This window comes from Leptodactylus fuscus, chromosome 1 (genome assembly GCF_031893055.1).
Source record: "Leptodactylus fuscus isolate aLepFus1 chromosome 1, aLepFus1.hap2, whole genome shotgun sequence".
NCBI lineage: Eukaryota > Metazoa > Chordata > Amphibia > Anura > Leptodactylidae > Leptodactylus > Leptodactylus fuscus.
Genome location: NC_134265.1, coordinates 325,035,084 through 325,049,193, shown reverse-complemented (window position 1 = coordinate 325,049,193; position 14,110 = coordinate 325,035,084). Strand labels below are relative to the sequence as shown.

The 14,110-nt window shown below is 40.0% G+C and overlaps 1 protein-coding gene across 2 annotated transcripts in view; it reads right to left on the bottom strand.

Moving 5' to 3' along the window:
• Positions 1-7,216: 7,216 nt before the first annotated feature.
• ZNF518B (zinc finger protein 518B) overlaps positions 7,217-14,110 on the bottom strand; it is a 33,445-nt gene continuing 26,551 nt past the window's right edge. For both annotated transcript variants that reach the window (XM_075260700.1, XM_075260710.1), the window contains exon 2: positions 7,217-9,434. In XM_075260700.1, the coding sequence (XP_075116801.1) occupies positions 7,349-9,157 (1,809 nt within the window). In that variant the 5' untranslated portion in view covers positions 9,158-9,434 and the 3' untranslated portion in view covers positions 7,217-7,348. The remainder of the gene's footprint in view (positions 9,435-14,110) is intronic.

Here is a 14,110-nt window from a genome sequence, read left to right as displayed (position 1 = left end):
ATATTTAGAAGGAAAGAGGAATTGATCAATATCCCTCAAACTAGAACTGAAAAACTCTAGGTTAGCTGCAAGTTGTGATACTTGCCAAAGGGGCTGCTACTAGGTACTAACCATGCATGGAGGTTTTTGTTTTGTTTTTACTTTGTTCATGGCTGACCTAAATATAATGTATATATTTGATGTATAGCTTAGTAAAACACATAAGGATATCAAGAATGTTTTATCTGTATTTTATTAAATATATTTTGTTAAAAAGGGGTGTACTTTTATTTATACAAACCTAGAACAATTTGCATGACTCCCAGGATATTTTTTTCCATGGCGGTCACTGTGCAGCCAAAATGACATGCACCTGTATTCTATGGGTCTGTATGATTACAGGGTTCCAAATATATTTTTTATGTTTTTAACCCTTAATAATTAAAAAAAAAAAACCCACATAACCTGTAACTTTTTTATATTTCTATTTACGGGACTACATGAGAATTTTTTATTTTCTTGTGGGGCCAGATGTACTTTTTAATTACACCATTTTGGGGAATATCTGAAATTTAGATTGCATTTTATTCAAATATTTATGAGCCAAAACAGCAAAAAAAAAAAAAAATATTTGGCTTTTTTTCAGATACTACTACATCTACTGTATGGGGAAAATATTTTTAAAACTTTGTAGATTGGGTATTTTCAGATGCAAGGATATATGTGTATGGTGGATGTTGGGAAAGGGGTAATCATTATTATATTCTGGGGTCTGATAGTTCATCAGAGGCCCAGAGGAGGTAAAAATAAGCAGCAGCTGACCTCTCTGGGGCTGGCATACTCTATCTGACCATTCTGGCCTCCTGGGTGATGTCAGGAGCCCAAGATCTCGAGAGAGAATACCAGATGTGGTGGAGCCCCATAGAGCTGAGGAAAGGGGAGTATGAGCGGTTTATTTTTCTGCACCTCTGATTAATATACTCTGGGTTTGAAGAGACCCCAGGGTACAATACTAGCACTTCTGGGCTGAACCCAAAACTAGAACATTCAGATGAATGAACAGACTTTTCAACAGATTATGGAAGAAGGAGAGTGACGAGTGAGTTACTGGGGAAGACAGAGGCAGAGAAACACAGACCTGATACTCCAGCTTCTAGGTATGGTTTTATCTCACGACAGTGCTGGATTTATAGCTACACAGGTTAATACTTCTCTATAAATGCCCATGCAGCTGCCACTTCTCCTTATGTGTGAGAAAGAGTTAGAGGAGAAGAATCACCCTTTCTTGTGTAGTGTGTGGGAAACTGTATAGGAACTAGTCTCCCTCCAGCAGCTCAGGGACAACTGAGATTTTTTAAAAAGGCCTATAGCGTTGAAATGGGTGAAAATGCAATATCTTAGACATGTAAAGGCAGGAAATTGTGTCATACGGAATGTACACACAAGCTTGTTCTGAAACATCACCTGAAAGCACAGTTACACTTGGTATATATTTACATCAAGTGATGTTCAGAGTTTTAAACATTAAACATTTTTTTTTTTCTGGCAATACGTTGTTTTTATCTTTCTTATGCTCTAATTATAAGGATTGAGTAAAGACTACAACCCCTTTCCTTACGGCATAAGGGCAGATGGACATGTCTGAGGAGTAGCACTGCAAGGTAGAACTAAGAAGTCTAAGATGTATTACCAGAAAAAATTATCTTTGTAAGGGTAAGTTCACACTGAGATTTTTGGTCAGAATTTTGAGGCCATAACCGCCTCAAAATCCTGACCAAAAAGACGGCTCCTATTGAAATCAATGGGAGCCGCTCAGGTCTTTTTTTCTGGGAGCTGTTTCTTCCCGCTCCCAGAAAAAGAAGCGAGATGCTCATTCTTCAGGCCGTTTCGCCTCAGGACTAGGCCCATTCATTGGGCCTAAGGGCTCATTCACATCTGCGCCCGGTCTCCGTTTCCTGCACAAAACTGAGCAGGAGACTGAAACCTGCAGAACTCTTTCAAACCCATTCATTTGAATGGGTTTGAAAGATGTATGGCTGTGAGCGCCGGTGAGCGTTTTATGCTCTCCGCCGCGAAACCGTTTTTTTTAAATCGGACACATAGTCGGACATGCAGTACTGTGTCCAGTTTAATAAAAACGGTTTTGCGGCAGCGAACATAAAACGTTCACCGGCGCTCACGGCCGGACCCGGTCTGATAGCTTTCAGTCTTCTGCATGCAGAAGACGGAAAGCTCAGAATGGACTCCGGGCGCTAGTGTGAACCTAGCGTAATCTGGAGCGGAGTGCACAGCTGGATGCCAATGCAGTGCACCGGCTTTCAGTCACGGCTATCTGGTTTTTGATCCGAAGGCCGCCTCAGGTTCCGGATCAAAAAACCCTGTATGAAATTACCCTAAGAGTTTACCACAAGCCAAACCTACAATGACCAGCAGATCACGGTGACGGCTGCTTCGTTCTTTCCCCTTTTAGAAGAGCTGCAATGCCTCATATGTCTGGCCACACGCCAAATATGTGCAATAAAAAAAAAAAGTAAATATCTAGTAACAATACAAAAAATAACACCAAAAAACAAGTTTTTTTCTATTTTAAACTTTATTTAACAAAGTAATATTTTTCATGAAAAAATACCTATGTAACATGACTTGTGCAAAACCATATAAATAAACAGAAAATGAAAAAAACAATTAAAGAAACTTATTTGGCTGAAAACAATGGGCCTCATTTATCAAAACTGTCACAGACTAGGAACAAGGCAGCAAAAAAACGCTCAAAAACAGTTGTTTATTGTTGCAACGCACACACAGATTTCTCTGCAACCGTCACCCTTTGCACTGCAAAGGTTGAAATCCATGAGTAAATCCCACAATGGTTCACATGCTAAACAGCATGTGGATGGGATCAAGTCATTGGGGGTTAGCGGCCAGCAAATTTAGATTTCTCGAAATGTATCCCTACTCTAACATAAATTGGTGTAACCAATCGGAATTCAGCTCGTTTCTTCAAGTTAAGACATGAAATCGGATTCCGGAAAGGTTTCTGCGAGTTACTGTCGGAGTCAGTTTGCGGTTAGACAGTTTTGATACATTAAAGTCCAATACATACATTACGAAAATGTGCTCATCTCAGTATCAATTTAATAAAACCAAGAATGAATAAAAAAAACATTTTAATGTTCAATTTGAACAAGTAAAACAAAACTATAAAAAGCGGAATTTTCCCAATTTCCCAAAAAGTCTTGTATTTTTAAATGGCGTGTTAACCGCTGTAACAGATGGACCCCCTTCTTCACAACCGGGGGGTCTGAGCGCCACTTATAAGACACCTCTAGAAGAAAGAAAGTTATTAATATCATCAATCTAACGATATTAGCACATAGAGAAAAATAAGTGGGACTAAATTCTATACCCAATACAGAGTTTCCGAAACCTAAGATTAGTTTTACCAGCTCACCCATAACTCCACGTAGAACCTGTGGATACATAAAGAGGACTATTCTCTGACCACTGGTAAAGACCAAGGTATCAACGTAGCCATACATTTACAGGAGGAATAACAAAAGAAATCGCACAATCAGAAAGGTTCTAGATCCAGAAAAGAAGTTTAGGAATTGTCGTTTCATGGGAATGCAAGTATTTACAAAAACACATATCCAGAAAAATTACAAATCCTCTTTAAAGTTAGGTTGGTAAGTATCAGTATGATACAAATGAGGTTTCTAGACAAGCTGGGCCTACCATAAGAGACAAGCAGTCATGGCCTAGTGGACCATGTGCATTTCAGCTACAATACAGTATGGTATAGGGAATCTAACGCTATCACTACGTAGACTTACTCTAGATGTTCTGAACACTTTTAGGAGAAAATTCAATCTGATATTTGGCATCTGATTGAAAAGTACAAAAAGCTATGTATACCAGTATATTGTTATATAATGGTATATATGGCCTCATTGACATGGATTCCCAACCTGGCTGTGTGCATGAGAAATTTCACCTCTAGAAAGACTGTTGGAGTATAGAGATTTTTGATGGTATCAGTATGACCAATGTGTTAGCGCCCAAGACCCCAATCAAATGAGCTAGGCATTAAGGATCTTGACACCAAAGCAAAATCTGAAAATGCTCACTTGTGAGGATTCCCATTAGAAATAAAGTAATGGTGTGCTGCCTCTTAGGGTGCATTCACACGGAGGATGGTGCTCAATTTGGTGTGGATTCCGCGTCAGATTCAGCGCTGAAAAAAAAGCCTCTCATTGACTTCAACAGGTTCCTTTTTCCATTAGGATACAGGATTCCACACCAAATTCAGCACCGTTTTTCTCCGTGTGACTGCTCCCTTAGGGGGCATTCACACGGAGTAACACGGCGCTGATTCTGGCACAATAACTTGTGGCAGAATCAGCACTGATAAAAAGACTCCCATTGACTTCAATGGGTTTAGTTTTCCATGCGGTACACATTGAAATCAATAGGTTAAAAAGCCTCCCATTGATTTCAATGTCTATTGCGTGGAAAATGAAACCCAATAAAGTCAATGGGAGGCTTTTTATCAGTGCTGATTCTGCTGCAAGTTATCGTGCCAGAATCAGCGCCGCGTTACTTCGTGTGAATGCCCCCTTAAATGGTCTTTCTGGCCCTCTTTTTACATACGGATGACCTATTCACAGGATAGGTGATCAGTATCTGATCTACACAGATCAGGTGTTCCGGCAGCCTCCAGATGAAACGTAGTGGAGTAGCTAGGGCAGAAAGTAGAAATGTAAGTACTCACTATTGGAGATGAGCAAGTAGTATTCGATCAAATACCTCCCCTGCATAGTTATTGGTGTAAAAAAGCGCCAGAGGTGGGAGGGGCATCAAATTTTTACTGCCCCTCCCACCTCCCCTGGCGCTTTTTTACACCAATAACTATGCAGGGGAGGTATTCGATCGAATACTACTCACTCATCTCTACTTACTATATATTTCACATTCCTTTTTAAGCCATTTTTGGCTTTGTCTCAAAAAACACTCCAAAGTCTGCAAAAAAAACAACTGCATTTCGGCAACGTGGGCCCAAGTCTTAAGGAGGCCATAAGAATGAAAGCGAGCTAGCAGAATCAATTATCAATGTTAGAAAACACTGGAGGAAATACTGTTATTCAAAATCAGTTATTCAAGTCTGAACTGTAATACTAGACCGGCCCATTGGTAAAAAGAGCCGTCTTGGACAAATAAAAAAAGTCTTATCTTAAACAATCTCTTTAGGATAGAAATAAGTTCTTCAATTCAGAGAACTTCTCTTCGTTTTTTTTGTTGTTGTTGTTTTTAATAGGCATTAAAAAAAAAAATGTTGATAAAAAATGAGAATACCAGACACTGGACAGGTTTCAAAAATTTATAGTGAGAAATATTAAATATTTGTAAATATTTTTTTAAAAATTACAATAAATCCTTTTAAGTAGATTTTTGGCCACTAAATAAAGGTCTCTATTTAGTCTTAAATACATGGCATGGAATACTGGCACGAATCAATTCATCTTACCTGCAATGAAAAAATAGCTTTCATTTCTAAAACTGAGATTATAGACACCGTCTAAGGTTTTCCAATTTGTGACCTGATATCTTCACCCAGCTAGAACAAGATGGCTTGCGCAGATATTTCATTTTTTTCTCAACATTAGTTTTTATAATCAGATATTTCGCCAAAGGGAAAATGCAATGCAACAGGAAAGAAACACCTTTGAGAAGAACTTTTTTGATTTTCTTAATACTGTTATTTTTTGTTTTTTTAAAAGACCAAGACAACAGATTAAAAATAATTTAGAGGGGTAGTTATAAAACTCTTAGAGCACCATGAATGAATGGCAAGATACTTCATACAAAAAGCATTTAAGTGTGTTCTGCCAATTCAGCAAGTTATCCCTATCTACGGGAGGTCCAACCACTCAGGCCCCCAACAAGCAGAAGGATTTTTGTCCCCCTGAATGGAGCATTGGTCGGACACCACGTGCGGGGCACCATTAATTTCAGTGGCCAGATCTATCTGAAGTGCATCGCCATCTCCGACCACTGTCCCATTCAAACTTGGAGTAAAAAAAATCCTCCATTCTCTGGATTGGTAGGGGCCCAAGAGAACAGACCCCCGCCGGTCTGCAACTTATCCCAAGATGGTACCATCTTTTACACTCAAGGAAAAAAATTAAAAGATTGTCCAGGATTAGAAGATCTGCATTTTTTCCTCCAGAAATACTGACAAAGTGTCTGATATTGTACTTCAGCCCTATTAAATTTATAAGTTTTTAACAATCTAATCCCAGACAACTCATTCAATACTTAAGATAGAGTACCAAGACTTTTACTGAATGTCATATCTTCCACCATTTTGTAAATGGTCCTTTTAGTGTACAATAAATGTAATGCATAGCACAAGGCTGGCAGAAGCCTTTGTCATAACAAGCCTTAAAGGGGTTATCCAGGAATTGTAAACATGTATGTTTTCTTTAAGAAAGAGCTTCTCTCTTCTCAGGAAGTGACATCATATCCATTTCCACCTTGCAACACCAAAGCTCAGTTTCATTCTTCTAAGTGGGACTTGAGTCCAATGGACATGATGTCAATTTCTAAGAAGAAAAACTTGAGCAGTTTCTAAAAGAAAGCCGACAAGCTATGGCCATAATATTAGTCAGTGCTCTACTACTACTGGCAGAAAACTAAAATCAAGGCCAGAAATTACAGTAGTGCTGTAGTCAACAGGTGGACATCTTTGGTCGATATCAGAAAGGGGATAAACCAGGCAAGGAAACCTTCTGCCATCAGCGCAGTACCACACCGCAGGCTTTTGGTGGGACACGAAAAAAGTGAAGTCCTGTGGCATTATCTTCCTCAAGTGGGTATGTATTATTAGTTTTAGGCTAAGGCCCCATGGGGAGTCCCACGTTTACGCCACGTGGGGCCCCAGCCTTAGGGAGTATTTGCTGAACTTTCCGCATACATTTGGTTCTTCCCATACATCCCTTTGATTACACAGTAGATTTAGCAATGAACATTAATGGGTCTTCTTTCTTAGGGTCACACACAGTCAGGTTTAAAAGGAATTTTTCCACCACAAATATAAAAAGGTGGTAAGATCCTGAGATGGTCCCATTTCCAACGTTAATAGAGCTGAGCTCTCCATTACATAGACCCATAAAATATAGACCCATAGACTAAAACATAAGGTTCATAGTGTTCTAATTGAAAGACAACATCCCGAAGAACATCTAATAAAAAAGAAAATGATATGTCTAGTGAGAAACCATTGTTTTAATTGAAAATTCTTCTAAACAAACAAAAAAAAAACAAAAACGGTAGAATATATGTAAACCAATACTGAACACCTTCTAGTTTATCATACATACTTCTTGCACATTTGCTTGGATAAAGTTATTTTTGTGATTTTGCCCCTAAACAACCGGATCGCTTTCATAATATGAGAGGTTTCCATTGACTCCACATCAGGATGGTTTAATACAACTACGGGTTGATTGTAGCTTGGCATGTGTGCCACCTGATCCATCTTAAGAGGGTGCAGGCCGAGAGTTCTCAGGCTTGGTTGGGATCGGTTTTTCACAGCTGGAACCAGAAGTCTTTTAACCTTCACTTTGGGACTCTCCTTTCTCATTTTAACCGGGACCAGAGGCGGCTCCGTAACTTTACCCACCTGAGTACTTGATTTATTATTATTCTGCATTGTACAAGAAAGGGGCTGCATGACTATTCGTTTATCACAAGACAAAAAGAGTGTCTGGGGCTTACTGAAATTGTTTGTTTCTATCTTGCCAAGACGGTCAGATATACGTCCACCTTTCCTGGTTTTTTGTAGAACACATGGCTGATTTTCAGGCTTCTTGACATCTGTTGGTCCTGGTTTAATAGGCAGCTGTATTTCGGGATCAGTGCTTTGCTTAGCATTCTCCATCTGAATTTCAGACGGTTCTTTATTCAATTCTAATACAGTGTTTTGGAGAACGTCCTGAGATCTGTCAATGTCCACTTCCAAGTTTAATTCAGAGTCACATACAATAGGTCCTTCTTCACTTGCGGGAAGATCCGAGGAGGGCTGTGAAGCATCAACATCATCATTTGATGGACTTGGTTTTGGATTGCTGAATGGACATTCCCATTGTATACCTTCAATGGTGTTTTGTGGGTCCGAACTTAGCGAAAATACAGATGAAATTATTGGTCCTCCAGTAAACTCCTCGAGGTCATCAAACATGTCATTGGCAACATCATTGACGGCATTTACCATTTCATTGGTATGGTCACTTGGACTTGTCAAATTGGCGTGGAGATTTTCTTCAGTTTCACAAACAGTATTTGATGGGTACAAGACATTCTCTTGGCAGTTATCTTGTAATACTGCACACTCTTGTAATGAAGGTTCACATGGGTTCTCGATTTTGTTTTTGCACAGGACGTCCGGTTGTGAAGGTTTCTGCTCATAGATATGTTCACTATTAACAGGTTGGTTTGGCACACTTGATTCGACTAAATTCAAACACTTTAAAATCAAGTGACACGCACTGTTGACTGGTTTCACTTCCACGACTTGAGCAATACAATTGGGGGGTACTTTAAAAGATGTTGGAGCAACAACAGTTAATGGCATCCATGGATATAGCTGTTGGTCTACGGGTGAAATGACTTCAACTTCTACATTACCTGCAACGTTATTTCCATTGGGGGACAAAATATTACCATAAGAGCCAAGACTGTCCATTTCTGTTGTTAGGTCTATGACGTCAGGAGGTAATGAAGGAGGGCTGTTCTGTGAGACGTTCTGGACATTGGGCATCATCACGTGCGTTTGCATTATGTTAATTGATGCTTTCTTGGACTCATTTTCAACGGTGCTCACAGAACACTGGATCTTGCCATCGCCATGAATTCTTCTGATATGTTTGACAATGTAATCGTTTCTTATGGCCCCATATCCACAATACCCACAGGTATAAGGAAACTTTCCCGTATGTGTCACCAAGTGTCTTTGAAATTCAGTTTTTGTGTAAGACACATAGTCACAATGTGAGCATGCATACTTAATGTCATTGTGAAGAGACACGTGGTTTCTGTACTTGTTGGGGTCTTTTGTAGAAAATCGACATTTTTCACAGTTGAACTTTTCTAACATTTGTCTTTGCAGCATACTATTCATTATGGGTCCTATTCCGGGGATTCTAACTTCTTCACGTAAAAATACTTTGTCTGTCACATACTTGACATCGGAAGAGGAATCTTTTACATTTTAGACAAGTATCACAGACACTGTCTTTAGCTGATATGAGTTTTATTAAGTATTTGATGGCTTCAAAACTTAAAGTTCATGTAACGGAGGCCGAAAAAATTCAGGTTTTATACTTCATGAATGCTTTAATTTTCCATTGCAATTTTTTTTTTTTCGGCTTGAAATTTCATAAGCGTTCTTTAGATACCTAAAATGCCATAGAAACAGAAAGATAATTCAGTGAGTTCATTGGATAAATATTTCCCATCACAAATTAAAAAAAAAAACAAAACAAAACCCAGAGTATTCAAGGTTTTTTTTAAGTTTTCTGTGTTAGGGTTTTATTTTAAAACGGGGGGGGAGGGGGTAGTTTGATATTACTTTACCGGTGCCTGAATAGCCTTTTTAAAGGCTATTCACGCATATGTGGGGCTCTATCAGCATAATTTTGCTAATAGAGCCCCTTTAAGAGAGATGGCATACAATTCAATTTCAAGAAAGTGACCAAGGAATTGTATGTGTGTATAGTGTTACCATCTCAGCTCATATAGACTTCCCATATTGCAATAAAGCTGCCCTTAAAGGATACCTAAGTTTTCATAAAAGGTTGAGTATCTGAAGTGTGTTGCTGGGCAGTCTGTTCCCTGGCTGTATATGGTGTTATACATGGTGCCCTATCAGTATTTTTGCTACTGATAGCCCCATTATGACTGCAGCACATTTTGCATTTCTCTGAGGCAGCAGTATGTACAATGCATAGCCGAGAAATGTATGCATGTACATAAAGGAGATCCTGGGACACTAGATTCAAAATACAGGCAATGATACAGCTAAAAAGATCCCTGACACGGAAAGAGAAATCTGAGCACAGTCAGGAAAGTCACTTGTTGTCTATGCCCAATATCCCATCCCTCCTTACACTCATCGTGAGCTTTGAGAAACTGCAGGCTCCTCTCTGAGCAGTGCACAGAGCAGAAAAGATCTGTGTAAACATACAGAGGCTGTGTAGAGAAACCTGCCCCACCCCATCCACTACCTGTGTTACCATCTGGAGTCTGTTGGTTTCTATAGCCTGTCCTTCCTTAGTAACAGAGAGTGAACCTACAAATTAAGAAGGAGGGAGACACCTAGTGGCAGGAACTTTGAAGATATTTTCAGGCAGAAAACAGCAACTTTTTAAGTATTGTTCATTACAATTTGGTCAAGAATTACACTCTCTATTAAAGGAGACTAAATTGTGGGAAAAGTTAGTGGCCACTGACCACTCCACTCCACCTATTCTGTCATAGTTGTCAGTTTCTACAGTAAAGCTGACAAGTGAACTACAAAAATCAGGACACGTCAGCCTATTGTTACTGCCTCAATAGCTAGTTTAAAAAAATGGAATAGTTCAAAGATTTTTTGGGGAAACTAACTAAAAAAATAAAAAACTACCCACAGTTGCAACAAAATATGTTTAAAGGGATCCTATCATTCAAACACTTTTTTTTTCTGACTAACATGTAGGAATAGCCTTAAGAAAGGCTATTCTTCTCCTACCTTTAGAAGACTCCTACGTTTAGAAGACTTCTCAGCACCAGCGTTCCGTAGAAATCCCATTTGTTCTCGGTATGCAAATGTGTTCTCTCGCGGGACTGGGGGCCATCATCAATGCTGCCAGAGAACTCTCTCCAGTGGCGCCTTCATCTTCATCAGCATCGGCCTCTTCACCTTCTTCTTCTGGCGCGGTGGGTTAAAATTAAATGCATGCGCAAGTCGGCTCTGCCAGCGGGCCTTAGGCAGAGCCGACTTCACATGTGGACGGCTATTTTTTTGTGGCCACTTACACGAGCATGCGCAGTACACTCCTGTAGTTCTATGGCCGTCCGCATGTAAATTCAGCTCTGTCCGAGGCCTGCTGACAGAGCCGACTTGCGCATGCGTTTAATTTTGACACACCGGAAGAAGAAGATAAAGAGGCCAATGCTGACGAAGATGGAGGCGGCGCTGGAGAGAGTTCTCTGGCAGCAATGGGGATGCCCCCAGTGCTGTTTGAGCACTGGGGACAGCCCCCAATGCTGCAAGAGAACTCATTTGCATACTGAGAAAAATCAGGATTTCAGGCGAACGGTAGCCCGGGAAGAAAACGAAAGGTAGGAGAAGAATAGCTTTTCTTAAGGCTATTGCGACGTGTTAGTCAGAAAAAAAAATATTTTGAATGATAGGATCCCTTTAATATGGAAAAGTGATATTAAATAATATATAATTTCTGGCAATCAATTTATTTAAAAAACATAGGATTTTAAAAGATTTTTAACAGATTGATTTCTAAATATAAAAATGCACAGATTATATAAAAGTAAATGTGGCCTGTAAGTCTTTCATACAATCTGTAAGTTATACACAAGACAAAACCCAAAGTGTTAACCCCTTCCCGACCCATGTGGTACTATTACCACATGGATGTCTAGTGCTTCACGACCGATGTGGTAATAGTACCACATGGATGTAAACAATCCCCGCAGCGCAGTGCGGGTGTTCTTGGAGCAGGTGTTAGTTGTATCTGACACCTAACATCCTGCTCCATCCCCCTCCCTCAGACATGAGTGCTGATTTTGGGTTTTAACCCGTTGATTGCCGTGATCAAACATGATCACGGCAAACAACGGGTTGCCGATCTTGTAGGGATCCCCGGCACCCCCCGCTGCGAGATCGGGGGGTGCTGGTATCCCTACCATGTAGCCAGGGGTCTGATTAGTCACCCCTGGCAGTCCTGAGTCCCACTTACCTTTCTTATCCTGTGCGGGATCTCCTGAAGCTGAGTGTCCCGTCCGTCTGCACGAGCCGAGCTTCACTTCCTGTTTACAGAGTGATAACGTGCAGGCTCTTACTGAAGCCTGTGACTCACTCTGTAAACAGGATCAGTGATGCAAGCTTCACTCATGCAAGTGTCCCATAGGGGACACATGAAAAAGTTAAAAAAAAAAAAGTGGAAAAAAAAAAAAGTGTTTTGAAACAATTAATAAAGTTATCAAGCCCCAAAAACCCTTTTTTTCTATAGAAAATGAATTATAAAAAAAAAAACCTAAAAATTAATAAAAACAATACATATTTGGTATCGCCGTGTCCGTAACAATCTGTACAATAAAACTGAAACAATATTTAATGTACACGGTGAATGACGGAAAAAAAAAACGGAAAAAACCCGCCGGAAGTAGTGATTTTTCGCCATCTCACCTTACAGAATGTGCTATAAAAAGTGATCAAAAAGTCAAATGCACCTCACAACAGTACCAATAAAAAGCACACATTGTCCCGCAAAAAATAAGCCCCCAACCAACACTGTCAACCAAAAAATAAAAATGTTACGCCTCTCAGAAGATGGCGATGCAAAAAACATTGATTTATGTCTCCAAATGTGTTTTTGTTCTGCAGAATTAGTTACGCATAAAAAAATAATATAAATGAGGTATCGCCGTAACCGTACCGACCCACAGAATAAAGATAATATTTTACTTATACTGTACGCTGCATGGCGAAAAATTTACAAGGTAAAACGAAATACCGGAATTGATTTTTTTTATTTAAATCCAGCAAAAAAAGAGTTAATAAAATGTATTCAGTAAGTTGTAGGCACCCAAAAATGGTGTCATTACAAAATACATCTCATCCCGCAAACAACAAGCCCTTATATGGCTGCGTCACCAGAAAAGTAAAGAAAATATAGCATCTAGTAATGCAAGAATAAAAACCCGCAAAAATCGCCAAATCATTAGAATACAACTGGCGGTGTCAGGAAGGGAATATATAAGCTGTGCGAGCGAATATCAGGGGACACCCCAGATTTAGAGCTTACGAGGGAAAATATACCAGAAGTGACCCCCAGAGTGACTCCCCCAATTATAGGAGCTACTGGGACCTAGTAGGAAATTCGGTGTTTGCAATGTCCTCCGCACAGCTTATATATTCCCTCTTCGCCATCCGCTGTGCAGTCACGTCTGGGATACTAATACTCACTACACCCCCTGATAAATTCTTTGAGGGGTGCAGTTTTCAAACTGGGGTCACACCTTTGGGGAATCCACTTTTCTGGTACCTTACAGGCTCTACAAACATGACATGGCGTCCAGATACCAAACATCTGAATCTGCGCTCCAAAAGCCGCATCGCGCTCCTTCCCTTCTGCGCCCTGCTGTGTGCCCAAACTGCATTTTATGCCACATATATGACACATGTATGATACTGGTGTACCCCGGATAATGCACGTAATGTCATATGTGGGTATAAATTGATATTAGGGCACAGCCAGACACAGAAGGGAAGAAGGGTTATTGGGTTTTTGTAGCACAGACTTAGACGGTTTGTTTGTTTTTTTTTGGATGCCATGACACTTTTGCAGAGACCCTAAAATTGCCCTTACAGAATGGGGTCACTTCTTGGGGAATTCCAGTTCACTGGCACCTCCAGGGCTCTGCAAAAACATCATGGCACCCAGAAAGTCCCTCTAAATCTGTACCCCAAAAGCTAAAAAGCGCAGTGCTCCTTCCCTTCTGAGCCCTGCTATGTGCCCAAGCAGCAGTTTATACCCACATATATAATTTTTTGCCCCTCAGGATGGCCCACTTAATAGTTTTAGGAGTGCAGGTCTCTGACAACACGAAGTGGGTGCAACGTATTGGGCACCGAAATGGCAGATTTCTTTAAAAATTAAAATTTTCATTTTGTACATTAATTTTTGGGAAGCATTTTTAGGCTCAAAATGATAATACCCCTTTATTCATTCCTTGACAGGTGTAGTTTCTAAAATGGGGTCACTTTTGAGGGGTTTCCATTGTATTGGTACTTTAGGGGCTCTGCAAATGCGACATGGCACCAGAAAACTGCCCTCAAAAGCCAAATAGCCCT